This window comes from Rhamphochromis longiceps, linkage group LG15 (genome assembly GCF_057381845.1).
Source record: "Rhamphochromis longiceps isolate RC_006_pf linkage group LG15, R_longiceps_female_GT1.1, whole genome shotgun sequence".
Taxonomy (NCBI): domain Eukaryota; kingdom Metazoa; phylum Chordata; class Actinopteri; order Cichliformes; family Cichlidae; genus Rhamphochromis; species Rhamphochromis longiceps.
The window spans coordinates 12,288,462-12,312,436 of NC_140571.1; the positions used below are offsets into that span (position 1 = coordinate 12,288,462).

Genomic DNA, 23,975 nt, shown 5'->3' on the forward strand with positions numbered 1-23,975 from the left:
TTTTTGTGCTTTAATGAATAATAAATGAAGATATTGCCATAGTTTTCACCATTTTATCTTATTTTTTGCAGATTTATGTTTTAAGGAGAAGTTTGTGCTCCTTCTCAGTGACACCCTGTATGAAAAAGTCTGGCCCTTCAGAAAAAGTCTGGCCCTTCAGCCCCCCACTGATGATGTGACCTTGAATGTTGTTTCTGAGCCAAAACCTGGATCAAACTTATAGATATTAACTGGGCAATAATGTAGGAGTAATTTGAGGCCCAAAGCCATAAAAAAACAGTCTGCTTTAAGTGCCTCGCTAATTAAAACCATGTTATGCTTCTTAGTCGTCCTCTCTTCTCATACAGGACTCTGAAGCTCAAATTCTTATCGGACGTGAGACGAGGAGGGTCAGCAAAGAGGCTGGATTTGTTATTTCAACCCATTTAGAGAGGCAGGCCCCTGGGGTCAAACACTGGCCAGTGTGGCCTGATTATGATCGTGTCCTGGGGGGTCTTAACTGCGGCCAGGCTGTTGTTGTTGTTTGGCTCCGTTTGCTGTTCAAGTGTAGCAAGCTGCACAGATGAGGGGGTGGGGATGATGAAAAACAGACAATTTGTGGGAGGTATAGAGACGTGGGGTTAAAAGGTTAGCGATGCACTGATGTAGGTAGAGGAGGGCATCCCGCCCTCGTGTGTTGTCCTGAAACGGCAGCTAACAGGTGTGCGTGTCTCTGCAGCTTTGGTGTCACTCATCGGTTTTTCTTCGCTTTCATCTCCTTCCCATGTCTCTCTCTGTCTGTTACACACAAGCATGCATGGACACACTGAAAAGATTGTGTTCTGGGGGTTTATTTTTATCCCTTTCTTGTTTAATTAATCGAATTCAATGTCCCCGTGGTCCCTCCTCTCACATCATGTATGTGAACCGGAAATTGAATACAGCTGACAGTCACACAGAGAGACTAATGAGGTTTTCAGGGCTGACTGGCAACGGGCAGCATATGCAACAGAGATGTGGTCTTATTATGGCTCTGCAGTTAATCAAATTTAAATTTCAGGCATAATTTTGTCTTTTAATCTTAAAACGTCTTATGTTTATTCCAGTTCATAGTCTAATTCTTTTTTCTTTTTTAAATTTTGTTTATTTTGTTAAAGTTCAAAGAAGAGTTGTTTGTTTGTTTTAATCCAATAATTTCATATAGTCCATCAGTAATCATGTTAAGTAATCATGGTCAACAATAGTTAGAGTTTTTAAGTCATCAGTACCACCGAGCTTAGGCGACGGTGAAGCGTCCATCTGGGATCTGTACCTCCACGTTTCCCAGGAGTCCCCGCTCCCTCCGGAGTGTTGGTCAGATTTGAGGGAGATTTGCACAATAATAATCACTTATTAGATCTTCATCTGAACTGAGCTCTAGGTCAAGGCCATATTTCTTGATTTACAGCCACTTTTCGATTGTGGCTCAAGAGTTGGGAGTTCGTCTTGTAATCGGAAGGTTGCCGGTTCGAGCCCCGGCTCTGACAGTCTCGGTCGTTGTGTCCTTGGGCAAGACACTTCACCCGTTGCCTACTGGTGGTGGTCAGAGGACCCGGTGGTGCCAGTGTCTGGCAGCCTCGCCTCTGTCAGTGCGCCCCAGGGCAGCTGTGGCTACAATGTAGCTTGCCATCACCAGTGTGTGAATGTGTGTATGGATGACTGAATGTTGTGTAAAGCGCTTTGGGGTCCTTAGGGACTACGTAAAGCGCTGTACAAATACAGGCCATTTACCATTTTTCATTTTTACGAGAAGAATTACTCCTCCTCCTTGGGTATTAGTCAGATTTTAGTGAAATGAGATTCATTTGTCCTGGATTTGTGTCTGTTTGAGAGCCTCCGGGAGGCTTAGTTTGTGCAATACAGCCAGCTAATCACAACAAAACTTAGAACCGTCTTTCTGTACTAAACACAGCCTCTGAATTGTGCCGCATCATGAACTGAATGAGCTGCTTATGTCACTGCTGGTCTGGTTGTCATTCGTTTTAGCTCCTAGAAACCAACAGAGATAGTTTAAATATTTTACAAATTGCAGGTCATTCACATCTCTGACTCCAGGACCACACCCTTCTTTGAAAATATTGCATGTTTGCACAACAGATAAAGGAGTGTTTCAAATAAATTGCAGATTAAAATGAATGAGCACGATAGCATGAAGAAGGGAGCATCTTCTGTGAAGCCTTTATTATGTCCTCATGGTCCAGCCACACCCAAATCCTCAGAGTATTGAGTTCTGTAGCCACAGAGGGACAGGCGGTATAAGCACCTGTCAAAGCCTCGAAAATTGCCTTTGTGGTATAATTTCTGCTACAGTAGGTGTCTTCATCTCCACGTTTTACCCTGATTACAAGATGCTTGTCCTCTTACTCACCCACTCTGCAGTGTTTGCAACACAGAGGACTCACTCGAGGATAAGTGGAGCCAGCTGTTGATACATTTCAGACAATCGTCGGTTGTAACAACGACAGTTGAGTTGTGGAAATTCTTTATTTTCTCTGTTACGTAAACAAACAGTGGATTTTTTTTTTTTTACCACAGTGAGGTCAGGGACACCACAGCCTTGCTGTGTTTTTGGTAAAGTGGGGCCTGCAAGCTGTAAGTGACATATTTCTCCCTCGACACTAAAATGCAAAAAATTTTGGCCACACATAACTTTATTTACAAAGTACAGAGCATGATGGAGGACTGCAGCGTTATCTGTACTATTATTACTCTAATAAGCTGATTGTGGATTAATGTCATCAGACAAATAAAAATAAGCATTAGATAGTGTTTAATTTATTTTAAATCTTGCTGCTTAGAGCAGGAGGCGAGCCACTGCTGGGTAAGAAATCAGCACTTCAAAAGGGCTGATTTTCTGTATGGTTATCACTGATTTTTAATGTATTTGTTATAGTTGCTGGGTTTCGTCTTATTTTTAATGCCGGAGTCTTAATTTGTCTCTTTGTCACTTCCTGTTTTACTTTGAAGGTTGTTTCCTGTGTGAATTGTTCTAGTTTTACTTCCCCCGTCTTCTACCTTCTTTATTGTCTATGCAACACTTATTACTTTCTCCTGTGTCTCATCCCCCTGTGTATTTATAGTTTATTCCTCTTGTCAAGTCATCCATTTATGCACCCCGTGTTTCTTGTGATTTGGAATACCGCTCTTTTTTTTTTTTTTTAAATCTCTTGTATGGTTCCTCATGCTTCATTCCTAGTTCCCAGTTTAGTTTATCTGTCTTGGACTTTGACTTTTTTGTCAAATTAAAAGCAGTTCAGTTATTTCCCTCACATGCTTTTGAATCCTGCAACAGGGTCCTCTGACCACCAGACTTAAGGCTGGCCACAGATGACTAAAGAACAATACAAACAGACCAAGACCCCAAAAGTGAAGAAAGTACCAGCCTGGCTGCCGGAGCTCCCAAACACTCGTTTTCTGTCATACAATTTCTGCTCATTGTGCTGAAATTTTGTATAAATTTCCATGAAATGTCAGGGATCCGATTTTTTTCTAACACAGTTAGAGTGATTTTCTTTGTACATGTCAAACCTCACTAACTGCTAGCCCAGTAGTACAAAGACTTGATAAAATGTGGGGCAAACTATGGTGAAGGTTTGTATTCAGAGTGAGAGTTGTCCCTCTGAGCTGCATCTCGCATGTTTCAAAAGAAACAGCTTTTACTTTGAAGGCAAATTGTCGCATTTCCAGGTTGTGATGCACTTTTCACAGTTTCACTACACCTCGGGGAGCAGATGACCAGTGTTTGTAGACAAGTCTGCCACTAACGTGCAAACTGCAGGCGTCCGCAGCAATAAAGTAGCAACCAAATCAATCACAAGGTTTGTGCCAGAAACCAGTCGGTTACTCCCATTTCTCCATTATGACCCAAATGACTTATGAACAAATGTGTGACTCCCACCCCAATCATTTTCTCAGCAACTCCCATCAACCACCAGCAACCAGTTGAGGAATACTCATTTTCCCCCCGTGACCTGTGATTGCCAGATTGTAACAGGTTGATCTTTAAACCTGGAGCTTTAATCCACTTGATCCTACATTGTCACCGTGATTATCACATCCAAAGTGGCTGACAGGTTAATGTCACATGGTTAGCAGTCACGTGTCTGCAAAACTTCCATACACTAAACCAGGCTGGACCAACTCCAGGCCTCGAGGAACGGTGTCCTGCTGTTTTAGATCTCACCCTGGGTCAACACACCTGAATTAAATGATTAGTTCATTACCAGGCATGTGAGGAGGTAATTTAGCCATTTGAATCAGCTGTGATGGATCAAGGACACATTTAAAACCTGCAGGACACCGGCCCTCGAGACCTGGGTTTGGACACCACTACACTAAACCAACAAAACTAAAAGCATTAGCTTGCAGAATTTAAATTAAGTCTAACATTCACATTTTCACTCAAGTTTGACCTGAATGCACTCATTTGTTCTCACACTGTGAGGTCTTTCAAGGTGATGAAATCCAAAGCAAGTTTTAAAAGCATATTACTGAGTTTGACTAACTTAATTCTGAACGTCTAAATAATATTTTTTGCAATTTGCAGGTCTTTACCAAACTTAATTTAGACTTTCAGCCAAACACAAGACTGAATGTGACCCTCCTCCATTAAAGATAAAAGAGTAAAAACATTTGGCAGCTACACCATCGCACATAAAAACACACTGGGCCTCTTACAAACATGAGGAGCAGGGAATTATTTCCTTATACAGCTTGTGCCTGTGTGTTTGCTGGGGGAAAAAGTTGACAGATTCATGGTAACGGATGGGTTCCCGAAAGCTGCATTAAATATACTCCAAGTGGCAAACCTGCTCTGTTTATAGAGCAGAAGTGGATGAGATAGCTGGAGTGAAAGAGGGCAGAAAAACCTTTCCACCTTGTAATCCCCAGAAACATTCGACTTACTTAGTGCTTTGCTAGTTCACCTCAAACCACACAGAGGCGCAGGTGTTGAGTTTGAGCACCTGAGCAGAGTTAATGGGATGTGGAATCAGCGAGAGTGTTCGTCGGGGGGTCTTGTCAGGCTTTGATCTTTGGTATGTACTGAATGTGGGGGTCAGGGATAATAGTTTGGGGGCTGGCAGGGGTGAAGAAACATGAAGAGAGAAGGAGGACGTAAGCGACGGCAGACATGATGGTGTCATGGCACCCCAGGAACCTCCTGGTGGGAACTGATAGAAATGTCACAAAAAGTACTGGAAATTTTTAAACCCCTGTCTTTATCTTTCCTGTCTCCGTGTTTCCCAGTCACCCCTTCTGCCCGTGTCATCCCCCTTTCGTTTGCTCAGAGACCCTTTCCACACCTCGGAGGTCAGAGGTTGTCGCGTTAACTATCCCGGGCAAAATACGAGTCCACTGGGAGCCTTTAAGCCTGTTATCTCATTCGCCCAGTTTGCTTTTGTGTGCATGTGTCCTTCTGAGAATAATCCTGACATCCCAGCTAGTGTTACTAAACTTCAGCACAGCCATTTACACAGACAGTTAGAAGACTTCTTAATATTTGGGCTATTTAATATTTCCTCTTTACTGCATAATTCCCATTATAATGGCAACAAAATGACCATAAAGGCTGGATGGAGTAAATTTACTGCCATTTCTGCTTTATCCTTACTGTGTGTTATGATTGACGTTTATAGGTACTTTCCTGGCGAGACTGAAAATATTAGCCTACTGTATCTGTTTATTTCTGCAAGGATTTCAAAATGTATTCAGTCCAATAAAAGCTATTTTCATCCATTGCTCGGCTGTATGAGCTGGGTTTTAAGCCGACTTGATATTAACTTGTTGCATAAATTGCAATAGAGCAGTGGTTCCCAAACTTTTTTTGCTGGGCCCCCCTTTGTTTTACAAGAAAAATGTCCGCGCCCCTCCCCCGCACACACGCACGCACAAACACATCCTCCAACCACACACACCCATATTTTGCTACATTGCGGTTTATGTCACACCTCAAACATTTAGTAAATAATTAAGCAAATACAAGTAATCTGCAATAAATTACAGGTAGTAATAAAATAAACTACTAACTCTTTTACGCTACGTCCACACCTACATGGATGATTTTGAAAACGCAGCTGTTTCATCCACATGTAAATGGCGTTTGGAATCACCGAAAACGCAGTTTTTTAAAACTCCTTTTTTGTGTTTACGTGTGGACGAGGAATACAGAGTTCGTCACACAACGTCAAAGGTATGTGCCTTTTTTCACGTCACGCTGTGTGTATTGTTTACATGAGATGAATTGCAGAATGGCAGATAGAGACAAAATACTATGACTATCTTCAGTTTTTACACGCTTACATACACACACGCAGTTACTGTCCCTCCATTTCAGTGGCGTGTCTAGAAAATTTTTGTTGGGGGGGCCAGGTAGGGGCACAGATTTGGAGAAGGGTGGCAGATGTAATTGGCAGATAATGTTAAAAAAAATCTACCAACCATTAACCATAATTCAATAACCCTATAAACCTAATAACCGAATGCGCTTTTAACTCTTATTAGAATTAGATTTTAACCACTACGGTGCAAAGTTTTTAGATACTGCGTTGATAAAGTACAAGAGATACAATCAGTGCTTTGTCAGTGTTTATTCAGCATTCAAGGACAGCAATATTTGCATGGTATTTTTACTGACATATAGTGCACATATGTTTTGGGCAAAACATTTTTGAATATTAAAATACGAACATTTTTAGCCAGTGCCAATGCAAAACTTTATCTGCGTATTAAAAAAAGAAGATAATCTTCTCACAAACTGGTGTTTGATTTTGAAACAGGAAAAAAGTGGGGAAACAAATGAAAAGACTAACATTTGAATGAAACCTGAAAGCAAGTAAATACTTTCTATGCTGCCTTATGGTAAACTTTGGTAATATTGATAAAGAACAACACTGGCTGATGATGAAATACAGTCAGCTGGCATGGGGACACTGCCAGTATTAACTGGCATAAACATCAGCTGATACTAGAAATTAATGTTAAATAAATTCTAACAACAGCTGATCAAGCTTAAATGTGCTGCTGTTGTTTACCGCGACATCCGCTGGGTTCCTCTTTCTGCGCCAGAAAGAGGAACCCAGCTGATCAGAAAAGCCGATCAGCTGATCATTGATCAGTTTCATGATTGAAGTAGGAACAGGAGAGGGAGGGGGAGAGAATGAGAGAAGCAGAGGCAGCTGTGCAGCAAAGACACAGAATAACTCCAGCTTTGTGTCTTTTTTTCATTATAGCGAAAGTCCGGGACAAACTGCGTCTCTTCTCAGCTCAATACGAAACGCGTAATATTGTCTCTGAATGAGGGACCATTCCATTTTTAAGGAGCCATTGGCAACTCTACTAACTAAACTTATGAATAAAATAAAGTTCACTATCAGTAACATCATAGCACCCACCCAGCTGTATAGAAACTCTGTCATGCTAGCTAGTACGAATTACTGTAACTGACTGTAAAAAGTCAGCACAACGAAAATAAACTACCCCTAAACTTGGTTTATATCTGACCCAGATAGACTGCAGGTCATAACTTCTTACCTGAAGTTCAGTTCACCTGACACTCGGACTGGCGGCTGCCTCGGGTCTCTCCTCCTGCCTCCCCTTCCCTCATCCACCTGCTGGCCTCTGTGGAAGCTCCGCCATAGCCACCACCAAACAACTGAGTTATTTTTACACATCGGCCAGCATCTGGCCAATCCACCACTCTCATTGTTCATGCCGTTACAAAAAAAAAAAAGTCATCAGCCCACGGGCAAATGCCCGGTATGCCCGATGGCCAGTCCAGCTAGGTTAACCTGCAACCAAATCTGCAGCTCCATACAGCTATGTTACGACTTGGATTATATCTTATAACTCATAACTCTTATGCTAGCTCCCCCCAGTAGCCTACTGTCTGAAATATTCGATGGTTGCAATAATTCTTTAAGTGTTATTTTTTCCTTGGTATTCTAATTTCACCGAAGTTTACTAAACTCAACAAACTTAATATTAATTACAGGGACATTTATTCTCTCCTCATTTTCTTTCGCCGAAAAATTGTTTTCTGCGGTGCTGTCTTTCGTGCTTGGCTCTCCGAGTCCTACCTTTGCTAACCTTATGCTCATAGTGCAGAAGCTGATGCTGTATTCACTTACACTCGGATATCTGAGCTTCACTGTGAAAACATAATCGTACATTTGATATTTGATTGAATTTTATTGTTTTAGCTTTGGGGTGGCACCTGGGGTGGCCAGTCTGGTAGAGGGGGTGGCCTGATCATCATCACCCCAGGCCACCCCGCTGGACACGCCACTGCTCCATTTAGAAAGGCAGAGGCGTCACCGTGTAATTATTTTACATGTAGTTGTTTTTTTTCCTGTGTAATAATATTCAACATAGCTATCAATACATTTTTCAAAAAATGCCTCTCTGTGCAAAATGGGTTTAAAAACATAAACAGCTGTAGGAGTCTGTGATTTGAACCGGGGGAACAAATCGTGGCAGGATCAGCCTGATATTATTTGTATCCCACTGTAACTTTACTGTATAAAGAGCTAACATCTCCAAAATGTCAGGAGTAGTTAGTCATTACAACAAGTGTTTGTGAACTAAAAATCAAGAATGTGGGCTACTGTTTGTCCCTGATTTGAAGAGCCCAGCGTGTGCTCCCAACAAAGGGAAAACCAGTTCTGCAGGGGAGGCCTACCTTGGCACTTGTGCAGGTGAAACCAAAGGGCAGACATGCTTCACCATATTTTCTAGTCTTTGGCTTAGAATGAAGTTGGTTTGGAAACATATTCAGCTATGCTTCATCTCCTGCTTTGCGTTTGTGTGGGCGCCCCGTGCTAGCAGTGTTCAAGCGTTGGTTTTTTTTCCCCTTTCATACCGCGCCCCCCCTGCAATGGCTCTGCGCCCCCCCTAGGGGGCGGGCCCCACACTTTGGGAAGGTCTGCGATAGAGCTTCAAAAGAACAGGTGTTTTCGATTAGACTGTAACAAATCCAGACTATAAACCCAAAAGATTCTGCTGTTTTTCTACATGTGAGCTCCTAAATCAATTTCACCAACAATTCAAGGGTCATTTAACTGTAGACTTTTAGATAACATCCTAAAGACATCCCTGGACTATTTTATCTAGAGATTTAAAGGAAAAAGGAGGGTCATCAAACTTTATTTACAGAACTTAATATCTTAGACTACATGCTTGGTTTTAAGAAGTAACATGCCATTGGTGGCACCCTCTTTTTTTCCCCATTAGCTCCATTCTCCTGCTTTCTGTATAAAGGATATAAATCTCCTCTGTTGCCCTTTGTGAAGTGATTTAGAAGACAGCAGGTTGTCTCTATGCTGGAGCCGATGAGCAAAGGCGCAGCCAAGAAGTAAATGAAAGAGCCAGATAAGAGGTATAGGAAAAAAATAGATAAAATGAAGATAAAAGTGAAAGCACAAAGAAAATCTATTCTGAATCCTTTTGCTTTCACAGACTAATTACAATTTAAATAATTCCTTTAATGAAGGTGCACTAAACCTCATGGATTTATAGAGAATGGTCTGAAAACGAGAAAATATCCCATGAGCAGGAGCTTTCTGGGTAGAAGTGACTTGTTGATGGCAAAAGTAACTCAAAATTACCGTGAAGGTATGCAGAAAGCCAGCTCTAAAGACACAACATATCAAACCTTGACGCAGATGTGCTACAGCAGCAGAAGACCACATCACTTCTGTCAGCTAAGAACAGGAAACCGAGGCTGTAGTTAAGAGATAAGATAAGATAAGATAGAACTTTATTAATCCCTCGGGTGGGTTCCTCTGGGAAATTCGATTTCCAAAAAAAGCACAGCAACGACCGAAGTTACAGTTACAGAATTGTTATATACACACACACACACACACACACACACACACACACACACACACACACACACACACACACACACACACACATATATATAAATACAGAAACAAATATAAATAAAATATACAAAGGGGATAAATAGAATAAATAGGAATAAAAAATAAAAATACAAGTGAATTGCACATTTCAAGTATTGAGTCTATTGCACTGTTGACTATTTACAAAAAGTATTGCACAAAAGGTATTGTACAGTGAGGTGAAGAGGCACTACAGCTTAGTTGTTCCCCCCTCCTTTGTCCTCTGTTTGCATGGGCTCACCAAATTTGGGCAAGAAAAGAATAGAAAACGGTTGCCTGACTTCAGTCACAAAGCTTAAATGATCTCAAACTGCTTTCTTCAGCATGAGAGTGAGTTCACTGTACTCAAATGACCTCCACAGTCACCAGATCTCTACTTTGGTTTCTGATATGTTAGACATCATGCCCATCTGCCAGTGCAGGTCAATTCAAATAAACTGCAGCTTTTTTTTGCAAGTGTAAATGGTGACTCAGCAGGTTTGGTAAGTACTACAAAAAAGTGCTTAATGCATGTGTAATCCCTCAAGTGGAAGAGGCTGAAGAAAAGGAAGGGGAAGATGAAATCACTCTGTGAGTGCTAGGCTGCTTGGGATAAATGAACATGAGACAGGAACATGTTAGAAGTGGTGAAAGGGGCTGTAAGAGAGGAAGGAGGTGTTTACTACTACTCGCTCTCTCTGACTCTGTGCTACCCTACCGCATGAATACTACAAGTAAACATATGCATTCATGTGTGCTGTGTCTTATCTTGCTGTTTTGTCAGTTTATGCGGTCTCATTCTAGACAGCAAAAATAATCAAATCTATTCATAGACAGAAATGTGACTTCTCAAATGTTTTTCATTGGGCTAAATTAAATCTGATCATATTACACAGGAGACAAGACAAGAGAAAACAACAGCATGGAAAAAAACAAAAGGAGATTACTTTTTCCATGCTGTTGTTTTCATAAGCAGACATTTCGTTATGTGGCCATTCCTTGTGCACTTTTTTTCCCGAGCAGGAAGTCTGTCTTTAGATCTTTGTGGCACACCATGCTGACCAGACAGACATCAAAAAATGCACAACTGGCAGTGAAACGGTGACTGATTGCGTCCAAACACTCGAAAAGAAATTCAGAGTTACTCAGGCGTCACACCACTTTTCAGTGTTTGGGCCGGTTCACTTTCAGTTCAATGCAATAATAAAATGCAAGAAAAATTCCTTTAATACCAAGAAAATTTTCAATCTTCAAGAATGTATATATGACATAATATGACATTACTGAATGTCTATCCTTACCTGGTCACATGCTGATGCACATAGATAGTATTGCCTTTCATATGACATTAAAAACCTTGACAAAAAGAAACCCTATCCTTGCTTAGCATCATTGTTGGGTAAGATTTAAAAAAGGCATAAACAGCAAAATTGAGACTAATTTGATGCAAAATAAACCTAAGATATCATCTGTTTGCTCATGTGGTTCAGGTCAGAGATTTGTAAAGTAGATGAAATTCCAATCTAAAGACAACCCAAGTTTAAAATTGATTGTTAAGTGTCGCTGCGGTTTCTATAGGAATTTGCATTTGTTTTCTCTATAAAGTATGACATTAAATCTACATGTTCCCAAATTTTACATGCCCATCCATTCATGTGTATATATACCCAACCAGAGAAAAATTTCAATATTTGAATATTTTAGATATTATATCAAATGCAAACTTTTTTAATTGAATTTTCTTAAATATTTTGCTGAACTACAGTATAAACCTCATCTTGAAGCCAGCTCTGGTGGTAATAATAAGCCTATTTATTAGCAAATTATTGGAAAAATTCAGTTCAGATGCTTATTGTGTAAATTACAATTTTTTATCCTCATCAATTCCACTGAGACTTCCCTTTTAAAGGTCTGTGACGATCTTTTAATGGTATCAGGTTGGCCTTTGACCATACTATGTCACTTAATAGGCTTAAGGGCTGGTATCTCTGGCTCGGCATTAAACAGCTTTTCCACATATTTATCTGGCAGGAATTTATTTGTTAGCCTGAGTTCTCCTCTAACACTATTTTTCTAAACTGTGGGGTCTTGACTGTTCTCACTTTTTATTACTTTGATAATAAGTTTGTGGATATATGTCTGTGAAAAACACTTTATGAATCAACTTTACTTTCTTATTTTTAGTTAAGGATAGACAGCATTAGCAGTTTTTGGTAAAAACTGAACTGAACCGTTTGTGATTAGAAATAAAAACAAAAGAGAAACGTGATAATAAAAAGACATCCAGACATTAATTGCAAGGTTAATCCTGTGTGATGACCAGAAACGCTGCACCCACAACCACCACCCTCATTGCATTTCAAAATTATGAGATGCAAATTCTTTCCAAATATGCATAAATTCTTAGGGATACTTTCCCTTGCCCACCATGTTCGGGTAAGGGACGTGAACATTTGGAGAAGGTGGAGTCAGGTGTTAGTGGACCTGTGGAATTTTGGTGAAGGGGACAAGGAATCCTGGGAATGTCGCAGGGTTGGAGGAGAGTTGATGGCTCACGTGCTAAATGTGATCACAGGTCCTGATGGCTTGAAAAGGACAAAAATGACAGCCCCACCCTCCCCTGCATGCAAGCATTTGACTGAGTGAAGATTTCATTTTACATGAATGGGGTATAAATGCTCTTTTTACCCTGTTTTGCGAGCGAACCTTAGACACAGATCTAGACGGTGGGATCCTACAGACATTGTTGCTCAGAAACTCCAGGAACTTTTGAGAGCTGTGTTTGAAAGCTCATGCACTGGTTGTAGTTAGGGTTTTAATCGGTGAAAGATGTCAAAATTAAAGGAAAAAATGATGTCTTGCAGCAAATTGCAGCTTGCATGATGCACATATTGTGAAACAGGCCTCACAGTTCCAAAAACAACTCACATTTGTTGGCTTTGAGTCATTTATTTCTCTTTTTTTTTTTTTTTTTGGCCTGTCCCGTTTGGCTCTTTTGCCATCAGAATTGTTGTCTAAAGGCAAAGAAAGATGCCCAACGGATTTACTTTACCAAACTGACCATCCCAGCCTTGCCGTAATGGTCCATTTGATTCACCTTTTATTGTTTATTTTATTTTCACTTACTGAATACGGGACAGACTTGACTGGGGGAAAGAAGGGGAGAAAGAAAGAGGGAAAGAGAAACAGCTGAGAAGAGGGACGGGGGAGAAGGGCAAAAGACAAAAACCAACAGAACGGGCAGAGAAAAAAAAAATGCATATATCAATCACCTGGATCACCTGCTGAGAAAGAAAAAAGAAAGCAAGCAGAAGAGAACAAGAGTAATAGAATAAACAACATCACAATGATATATGGGAATATGACAGTAAATACTAAATGTTAAACATTATTGTGCAGCACATAAGATCAACAGAACACAGTGTGCTTTGAGGTAGGAGCCAAAAAGGGTGTAGTTTGTGGGTGTGATCACCCGTGTGTACACCTGTGAGCATGGACGCGCTTGTTTTTTGTTTTTTAAAAGGTTCCTTCATGTAATAATCTGCTAGAGGGTGTGGGGGGTCTGATCAATAGATCAGACCAGCCTTTGAATCAGATAAGGATTAGAAATTTTCTTTCTTCTAGTATAGAAAATTGAGAAGTCAAACAAGCGGTTGGCAAATTTTCACTCGAGTATCACATTCCTGGATGGATGAACGTTTTAGTACGAGTGAAAGAAGAATCAAATTTTTCATGACTTCACGATGAGGTACTGAACTTTGCTGTACGAGCTGGGCGATGATTAAAACTTAGACTGCATTGTGCTTTTCAAGTAAACATGTTTTCAGATGACTGATTTCACAGCTCATTATAAGCCAATACAAACAAGTAAGATATTTGACCAATTCAACAAAGTTCAGTGTACTGAAATGTTCATGGTTGCAGTATTGACAGAGTTCAGAGGCAATTATGAGACTTTTGTACATCTAGATCTTCTGTATAATGAAGCCATATGTCATAAGTTGGTGTTCTTGCTAACAGAAAAGAAAAAATAAGATTAGTACTTTAAAAGATCACAGATCAAATAAAACCATAAATATAAACCATGTCAGCCAAGGATCTATTGGCTGATCTTTAACATTGCAGGAAATTTCTCTGATCAAACTTCAGCTTCATTATTTCAAATCTAAAAGAATTAATTAAATCTAAAAGAATTAATCTGTTAATCTGTTTTTCCTGTCTTGTTGTCCTCATCCTTTCCATTTGTCCTTGTACACCAAGTGGTTACACCACCATGTCGGTCATCCCTCCAGGTGATGATTGAGTCTCCCTGCACTCTCCTAATCTGGTCCCATTTTCTTTTAGTTCATCCCTCTGACCTGTCCCAAGCAGATTGTTTCCTTCGTGGTGTCATTTTTCAGGGCTTTCCTAGAGAAATCGGGAATAGAGCCCGACTTGTCCATTAGTTATATTAGCACCTCAGTGGGGAGGCTCTGGTTCCTTTTCCCCAGGCTGTGAAGGACAAAAGCTTGGGCCTGCCTGCAATTGTCCACCTGTCAGTCAGAGTTGGTGGCAGCCAGAAAAACTGTCAATGCTCAGATCCTCAGATAAGAGTCCTGTGAACCCGGCTGTGTGTTGTTAACTCTGTTAACACACTCGTCCATGTTACAAAAAACAAGTAAGAAAAGCCACTTTAAAAAAAAAACAACCCAGTAAATTATTGCTGTGATTTTGGTGTATTTTCTCTTTTTCTGAGTACTAAAAAATTACTGTAGCTATTTTCAAGATTTGGTCACTGTTTGCTTTGTAAAATAATTACTTCAGTGTGGTGAATTTGATGTTAATTTAATTTAATGAGAGGCTATTGAGCAAAGAGGCCATTAGGTTAGTTGACTCAAACCCAAATTTTACATCATTACTATCCGATTTTTAATGAATCACTAAGAATAAAAAAAAGGAGCATGTAATCATAGTTTTTGCTTTTTTTTGTTAACTTAAAAAATTTGGCTCAGTAGCATCAACAAACTCTGGTTTGTTCAATTCACCAGCAAAACTAGCTTGGTATTTAATATTTCTAAATTGGCTTGAGGTTTTTTCTTGCACAAAGACAGGAAACAAATGAAAACAGTTTGCTGGGTCAAATTACAGCTCCAACACTCTCATACCAACACCTGGAAAGCTCTTGGAATAACATTTTGAATATTGTTTGCTTAATCTATAAACAAACTGTTACAGTCTGTGGTTTTATAGGGAGTTTAACAAATGTTGTGGGTGGTCAGACAGCCTGCTGCCAAGGAATACTTCCAGCAAGCAATTTCTATTGCTAAGCCAGTTGTTGTTTTACATTTCTTCCCATTTACAGATTAAACAAACACTATAACGCTTGATAATTAGAAAGCTTTCGAGGTTTTGGTGGTGTGTCTTTGAGCTTCTCCTCATGCCCAATTATTCCCAGTCTCTATGCTAAGCTACAGAAAGCTAAACGAGTCTCTTGCTGCCCTAGCTTCACAGTGACCACAGACAAAACATAAGCAACATTAAAGAATCTGTAAAGTTTCTTTAAGTTAAGTTTGATTGTGTTACTTGTTGAGTAAATGCTTCCCCTTCTTCCAGTTTTTATGTTAGCTTGTGCTAAGCTAAGCTGCTATATCCGATGCTAGCTTTATGCTTAGCAAACGGAAAACAGATATCTTAAAGTCGGGAAATATATGTGTATCCACATATGTTAAACTTTCCCTTTAAAGAGAATTAACAGCACTATGCTATATGTGTGAAATGTATTTATTTGTTTTTCTTTGCTGTTCTTTTCAGTCTTTGCAGAAGAATGGACAAATCTCCAGCATGACTAGCCTGAACGGACACTCGGAGGACAACACGCTAGCAGAAGGTGTGTATGCGTGTGTGTTTCTGTATTGCTTGGAGTGTTTATTTACTCTGTGTGTGACTTTGGGAGCTGTTTCTTTGGTGAATGTGGTTAAGCGGTGACCATGTGTGTGGGTGTTTGTGTCTGGGGTTTTGTCCTATGTCTTAAGCAGCAGCAGAAGGTAAGCTTGTTTGTGTGAGGTCTGCTTTCAGTGTGTGTGCGTGAAGAATTCTTGTGTGCAAATGTCTTCATGGCTTTGCATGATCTAGTTGATACTAACCTAATCCCTTTGTCAACACACAAGGGACAGTTACATGAGCTTTTCTCACTGGAGCCGCACACACTCGCTCTTACATGCCCACATACCAAGATACTCCTTTACTCTCTTTTTTCATCTTTAGCTTAGCAGTTTACTGGATTCGAACTGAACTTGCATTCGCTTCTTTTGTGAATATACATATATCTCTTGAAAAATGGCAGAAATCTAACTATTTTGTTCAATAAAATTAAGAGTAACATTTATTTCCCAAAAGAAAATATAAAAATATTGATTGGTAGAAGATTCTTTATACAGAAGTAAGCCTCATTTGTTATTTTCTGACAAATGAGACCTACTAAAGAGAAATGGTTTATTTTGAAAGATATTCTAAGGAAATTGTAAATCAGTTATCTTTTAAAAGCATTAAACAGTAATAAACTGTGTAAATTAGTTTTAACATATGCATCAACCTGCTCTGTTCATCTCCTGCAGCGCCTGTCCATCACTAAAGCTGCGTTTGTTTATTTTTAATGCTATCTCTATCGTGTCCCGCTCAGTCTGGGATGGCTGCAAGGGCACGTACGCCCTCCTTAAATATTTATCAGGCCATGACCCAGGGCCCAGCACAAAGCAACCTGTGCACTTCATAATATGTTATGGCCCAGGGGAAGGAGTAACCCTACACTACTTAAAACACAGAGATATGTCACATACTACTCTGTCAAATAACTTATTTAATAAGGTATTTAATGAAGCAAATCTGTCCATCCATAGAGTAACCCAATACTCTTCTCAGTGCTGAAGTACAGATTGTATGAGTTGATGTGGCATGTAGACTTGAGCGAGTAATTCTGTTGGGAAAGTAGTTGCTTCTGTGGCCCTGTACTCTAATTTAATCACTATTTGGAAATTTATAGAGCAGAAAAGAGGGTATTCAGATGTTTACCTTATTGGATGTACTTGGGTCGTATGCACAAATAGAAACTGCTGATTAGTTAATTTATTTGTAGAAAACCAAATAATTTAATTTAGGTTAAAATAATTAAATTTTTTGAACACAAGTGACTCGTTTGTTTCTGAAGACCTGATTTTCTAACCCTCGATCTTAGACTTTTGGCTGTAGTCAGTTTAAAATCATCTGTGATAAATGAGGGGTGTCTCTAACAATATACCCTGATTTTTCTTCTTTTTCAAGATTTTTTTTTATTAATTAAGTCTTTAAACTAGCGATTAAGACCATGACCATCAGGAAGGTACATACTGAAGGTCGCAGATCAAGTGAAAAACTTGGTAATTTTATCCTTAACCTCTTTAAATTTGGGCTTTTTTAAAGCCAGAGGAGTCACCTTGTGCTGGCCGTTACACAAATTTGCTTTAAAGCACTGCCTTCACCCAGGCTTAAGATCCGTGGTCCATCCTGCTAATTGTTCCAAATTGGAAAGTTAAAAATTTACATGGAGATTCACTTGAACCCAATGCATATATATAATATTTCTTAAAAAAAAGAAATCAAATTTGTCTTTTGTTTGACTTTGACAAAAAAAAACAATGTCTTATTTGACCCCATTCCACCTGATGTTCTCAGTAAGCCGGACCTAAACAAAAAAGACAAAAAACTGAAAACATCAGAGGTTCTGAAGAACTTTCAAGGCTACAGATTAGAAGAGTACAGGGGAGTGAAAGGAAGAGAGTTACACAATACACAGAGAGAGAAGATAGAGGAGCAAAAGGTATGGAAGAATTTCACATCCCAGCAGCGCTCTTCCTCTTGCGCAGCCTGATAAAGGCAGCAATGCATTATGGGAGACAGGAAGAGAAACAGAATCTTTCCGATAACAGCAAAAAACAACAAAAGACTGGATGTAGATCAAAAGACCCGACACACATGCAAACCCACAACCATAATCTCTCTCTATCAGGTAAAACAGAGTGTTTATAGTTAGGAGGCCAGCCCAGGCATGAAACTCCCCAAACACATAACACACAAGCCAGTAGTGTAGTGGCCTCGTTGAAGATGCCTCCTAATATGATAAAAATCCATATGTAGGTGATCAAGAAGCAAAACATATATGTTGGATATATGTTTAGAAATGATATGTTTAGCATATATGTCAAACTCAATTTCCAGTACCTTTGTCAGCAGTCAACACGCATGAACCAGCCACTAACTAAAGTAGTATATAAATAAATAGCATATAAATAACTGAATTCAACCTAGTACCAATTTACTCAAAACTTAGCACAGTATTTGTGAAAGAGCAAATGTGTGGTCTAGTGTAGATTTTATAGGGCCATTATATTTTTATCAAAATGTGATAGGAAATTCTCTACATTTCTATTTGAAAATCTTTCCTTAACCTCCTAAGACCCAAACTCCTCCGTGGCATTCGTTTTTAATTGCTCTTTGATATTTGGGCTGACTGGGACCTGATGAATGTAAAAACAAAGAATTACCCGATTCTTTTTTTTTTTTTTTTTTACCAAAATTTTGTTTCTGAGAAAAATAAGAGCCACATATGAGGATATTGGTCTAAAATTCCAATAGCACAGTGGCAGTATAACATCCTCGTAAGTGGATATCAGGCCCTTGTAGAGCAAAATTTCGTATTTTGGTCTAAACAACCCAAAATGTGATGTCCACATATGTGGACGCCAGGTCCTAGGAGGTTAAGGCTGCCAGAGGCTTTGAAATTAAGGGTTTTATGACACTATCCCAGGTAGACAGAGAGGAGTTCAATAAATATTGCATGTTTGTAAAGTTCTGAAGAGGCACTCTGAATTTTTGGAGGCAGGAAGATTAAAAATAGGTAAAGAGAGGAAACAACATAAATGATGCAGCTACCGATTACGTAACCCAGTGCAAGGCCTCGACCCTACAAAACTAGCTCCAAATGCATCAACATCACTTCATTTTTTTGTCTCCCCTATCGCTTTTTGTGTACACTTTTTAATTATATTAGCAACAGGATAGATTTTTATGTGCTCTGTTTTCCATTTAGATGTGCATAAAAGCCTGCATGTGTGATTCAGGGGTGTGGATGAGTTAGGGGTGTAATGGGAGCCTAAAGAATGACATGAAAGCTGAGGTAATTCACTGGCCAGAGCATTGAGAGACCCTCCCAGATGGCTCACAGACTCAAAAAAAAAGAGGACAGATTAAGTTTTGTGGAAGCCTTCAGAAGGAAGACACTGCTGACTGTGTGAGTGTGTGAATGCGTTCGGACATGCCTGTTTATCTGCAGTGCGACCGGACATCATTCGCTGGTCAAATCATCCGTGTTTGTTTGTTACATTCCACCCACGGGACTGGTGGGTGCGGTTCACCAAACTGAAGTCAATTTAAAGAACGCATTCATTAACGTGTGTGTGCGTATCAGTTTTAGATACTTTAAGAAATGTAACTGGATTTAAAGCTTTCTGTCATTCACTTCAGAAATGCTGCTTCAGAAATTATGTTGAAATGTGTTTATAATCATTAGGCTGAGTCACTTCTGGGTTTATAGGTTGTTTAGAAAGACATCACTCTGAGCTTAAGCCATTTGCTTGTTCTGACGTCTTATAGACTAAACAATAAAAGTAGTGGACATGCTAATAAATACCGACAGCTCCTCGTCAGAGCTTAGTGATTGTCGCACAAGGAAAAGTAAAGTAAGCAAAGGTTTTTCAAGTGCTGCTGGTCCCTGCTAGTTCCCTTGTGTCTTCCTGTACTTCATTTTTATTACTTTTTTGGTTGCAGGTGTAAACTTTAACATTGTGTTGCAGTCTGGTAGGCATGTGTGTGATCGTGTTTAATGTGAAGCCATGATTTCATCCCAGGATGGGCTTGCTCGGGCTTGGCTCCGGGGAATACATGACTGCGTTGCCAAAATGTTCATCATGCCTGTGGAAGGGACCTCTCCCTCCACTTAAGCTCTGTCTGATCTCTGCCAGTAAAGCTTCGAGTTCCTAACACAATCCAGCCGCTGGATTTCTCCTCTTGGATTCCTGCCCCATATTACTTTTACATTCCAACTGACAATACTCATTACAGTCGACAGTTGTGGTTCAGATGTTTTGTGCATCTTTTTCTACTGCCCTTACAGTACTGGAAGGAATACGTGCGCTCTTGATTTGTACTGTGAGTGCGAGGAGGCTGCAATCCATTAACTTTGTGCAGTTATGACTGCAATTATGTCCATTTGTGCTGCATGTTTTATTTAGTCTTTAGGTATGAAGTGGGTGCTTCAGGGTAGGAGATAATAAGAGAACTCTATTAGAAAGCTGTCAGCTGCTGATCAGGCAGGAGGCTTTTCCCCTCCTAGTCAAGCATAGCTTGCAGCTCATAGGGGTAACAAAATGTTTAATGTTGCAGCTGTTTAACTCTTGCTCAGTTTTAAAAAGTCCACATGATCAGCAATAGAGGAACAGACAGCAATACCCCGCTGAGCACCAATCTACCGATGTTTGTTGGATTTTGGGTGGGTACGTTCAGAATTCAATTCAAAGCTCTGATTTCCTATACCTGCTTTCAGTCATGTCAGCAGCAGGCCTTATTATTGATTCCTAGACTAAAACCTTCATCTTATGACCTTTGAGATGTGAGCAGCTGAATACTCGCCACTTTAAGTTGACATTTCTGTGACATTTTTCTGTGTTCCTGTTTTTGCTTTGTTTTGTTTCTCTCTAACATCCTTAAGCCTGTAAGATAAAGCAGGATTTTCTTGATTTTCATTCCCTTCTTGCCAGGTCACATCACCATGGTAGCTTATGCTGTAAACCTAACCTGGTCTGGAGTTGATTATATTCTAGATTAGAGATTAGCCACCTACTGCCTAATCAGTTCTCTGGAAAATATCATCACCATTGCTGGAAGATCCCGCGGACTCCTGTGTGCAAATTAAAGGAGTGTCTAAAGTTCTTCGGTAATAAATAATGTCTGTGTTTCCCTGTTCATGAGGAAGAAATATAAATTCTTAAATGTAACATTATTTTTCCCCCAATGGCTCCCACCAACAATTCTAATGTTCTATAAGCACAAATATCTGATTCGAAAACTCAGCACCTATTTGAATTCTGCTGGCTTTGTTTGATAACAGCATCAAGGTACCTTTATCAATGCTTAAAAAGCATTGATAAACATGACAAATATGTTTTATTTTAAATTTTCACTGTGTTTACATTTCTACAGCTTATTGCAAAAGTCACACAAAGAGGAAATTTATTATTTATCATTACTTTTGGCTGTTTAAAAAATGATGGTGTAATATGCAGCTGACAGGAAAGTGACCAGCATCTGGGCTATCTACCAAAGCAGTTTATTAGTCTAATATATATTTTCCATCTACTCTTTTTAGCATCTAAATGCTCAGATATGTGTGCTGGCTATTCCCTGCTGTTGTTTGCTTCCTGCTGAGTGGATAGTGCACAGCTATTTTCATGTTTTTCATTAAAACATGTTTGTGCTATAGCTGGAAGCAGGGTTTATGTTACTACGTTAAAACAAATCTAAAGAGTTACAGAAAAGAGGCTAAAGAACTTAGTGGAGCTGATCGGGGATTCAGTTTGGACTGCTAATTATCAGTATGGTGAAACTGTGAATGCCTAATTTAACATTCAACAAAGATATTTTAATCTGTGATTAAATTAATGTAAAAATGATTTATTAAAGTAGCCTTAATGTACCTTGCAGATGAGTAGAAACTGAGAAAGAATCTTTTTTGCCTCAAAGGTAACCCTCGCTGCACACTTTTAACTCTTAAAATTCCTGATCATTTATTAAAATTCATGCAAGAAAACAATCGTAATCGTGTTGTTTTCAAAATCCACCATATTCAAAAACTAGAGCTTTTGAGCCAAACCACAGCATATGAAATGACTAAATTAGGTTGTCAGCTCAGCAGCTTTTAAGTAATAGTCCTCAGTGCACCGGACCTAACAGTTCAGTAATAATTAGATATTTATGGTAGGCTCCCATCAGAGCTTTCAGACCCCCACAGGACCTGCTCGTCTCCATGGGCACTCCTCTCTCATCTTCTCCGGCATCAGGGAACCTAATCTCCCTCTCCCTCCCTAACCTTCTTCTGAAAATGGGCCCAAAATATGTTTGACCCCTCCTCCCCTCCTTCTTTAATGAAATTATCGAGACTCTTCCTAAGCAGTATGTATCCATAAATTATCATTAGTCATTTGTACCTTAAAATTGAGAACAAAATGCTTCTTAAAAAGGTACCAGGAATTAGCCAGTGAGACGAGGTTTTTCACGTGTTTTGGCAGACATTTAGCATAACCGTCTTGGTGCAGGATACCTGATACTTGTACAACTGAGACTACCAGCAGTTGTATCAACAAAAGTCACAAATAATCCAAATTGTTGTGGAATTATTTCCCTCTGTGAGCCGTCTCAAGAAAACTTTGATTTGAACGATCAGTTGAAAGTAAATGTAGGGTTCGGATCAGCATTTTTATACATCAGTCACAGGTAAATGAATATTTGCCAAAAGCTAATGTTAAACAGACACTGGAGTAAGAAAGGAGGATGAGCAACGAGAAAGATCATAAAGGAACCTGAACATGTGAGCTACCTTTGGGTTGAGCAACATTTAGTAATCAGCATTGTGCTTTTTTTGTGGGGGGGTTGGTACACAGCTTTTATCTGGAGTTAGTTTCAATGCACACATTCATTTGAAATGCAGATTAAAGTGAAGCAAAACACACATGAAAGCCTGCATTCTTGTTAAACTGGCAGCTGACGTAAAGGAACACCATTCATCTCCATTCATTTGTAAATGTTGACAGGTTTCAACCTCTAGGAGGAGATCTTAAGATCTCCACTTCTCCGTTTATACATTCCAGTCTGTACTGCAAGACAAGATGATGCATAACAACAACTGGAATGCCAAATTGCTGGGCCAGATATTTCAGGAATGCAGAGGAAAGTGTAGATCAGATGGCAGCTGTTGGCTAAACATACTACTTTGTGAGAACTGTCTCTCCTCGCCCAGATTTATAACCCCCTTTTTGTCTTTATAAAACTTAAGAAAGACCAGCAGTACAGGAAGTGAGCTTAATTGTCTCAAATGTGATATTAGCCAGTTGCGTGCAAGTCAATATTCAATTTAGTGGAGCCAGAAGCTTCTCCCTGATTACTGAAAGCTGTAAACATGACTGTCCCATTGTTTTACAGCAAAACTAAACAAAAACATGGGAGGCATCACAGTCACGGTGTACGCTTCATCACACGACATCACGTAATGTACGGTCTCAGTAAGAAAACGGAAAGATTGCTGGACAGAATGTGCAGAGGACAGAATGACTGTAACTCGAGGAAATGGGAAGAGGAAACTGTGATGTCAAGAAGTGACTATTTCCTGTCCAACATTCTTATCCATCCCTCTGGCCCACACACAAACTGGGGAAGGGGTGGGATGGGGTTTAAAGTGGATAGAAGAGACTGAGGCGAAACTAGTGGGGTAGGATTAAAGGGGATTGTGGTGTGGATTTGGGGAATAAACTACAGTCTGAAAAGGAGAAAGAAGAATTAAAAAATGTGGAAGGCAGGAAAGTCACTGAATGAAAAAATCTCTCAGATCTTGAGGGCAGTTTCACACACTTGTTGGCCTCGTTTCCCTTTCCTCCAATTATTTCAATATCACCCAATCCAGCCCTTGGAGGAGTATGAGGCACTTTCTTCTGTGCTATCTAATGATGTCACTCACTTATTTACAGTCACCAAAAAGCCCCTCCACCCAGCACCCTAAACCCCCACCCGCCCAACCACTCAGAACCCCTCCTCAAACATTCCTGAACTCCAGCACGTTTTCCGATTTATCGAGATATGCGAGGCATGTACTGCACAGCATAACGTAACAACACAACTGGTCTTTGTTTGTAGTAAAAAATAGAAGTTTTAATTAAAGGAAAAGACACTTGTTGTTTCACCCAACATTAAAGCTATACAACATTTGCATTTCATGAAATATTCAACCCTAACACAGCA

At 39.7% G+C, this 23,975-nt stretch overlaps 1 protein-coding gene across 1 annotated transcript in view; it reads left to right on the forward strand.

The window, feature by feature from the left end:
* Positions 1 to 23,975, forward strand: part of akap12b (A kinase (PRKA) anchor protein 12b) — a 52,704-nt gene that overhangs the window by 14,863 nt on the left and 13,866 nt on the right. Inside the window, exon 2 of the mRNA XM_085381256.1 lies at positions 15,690 to 15,765. Within this exon, the coding sequence (XP_085237382.1) occupies positions 15,690 to 15,765 (76 nt within the window). The remainder of the gene's footprint in view (positions 1 to 15,689; positions 15,766 to 23,975) is intronic.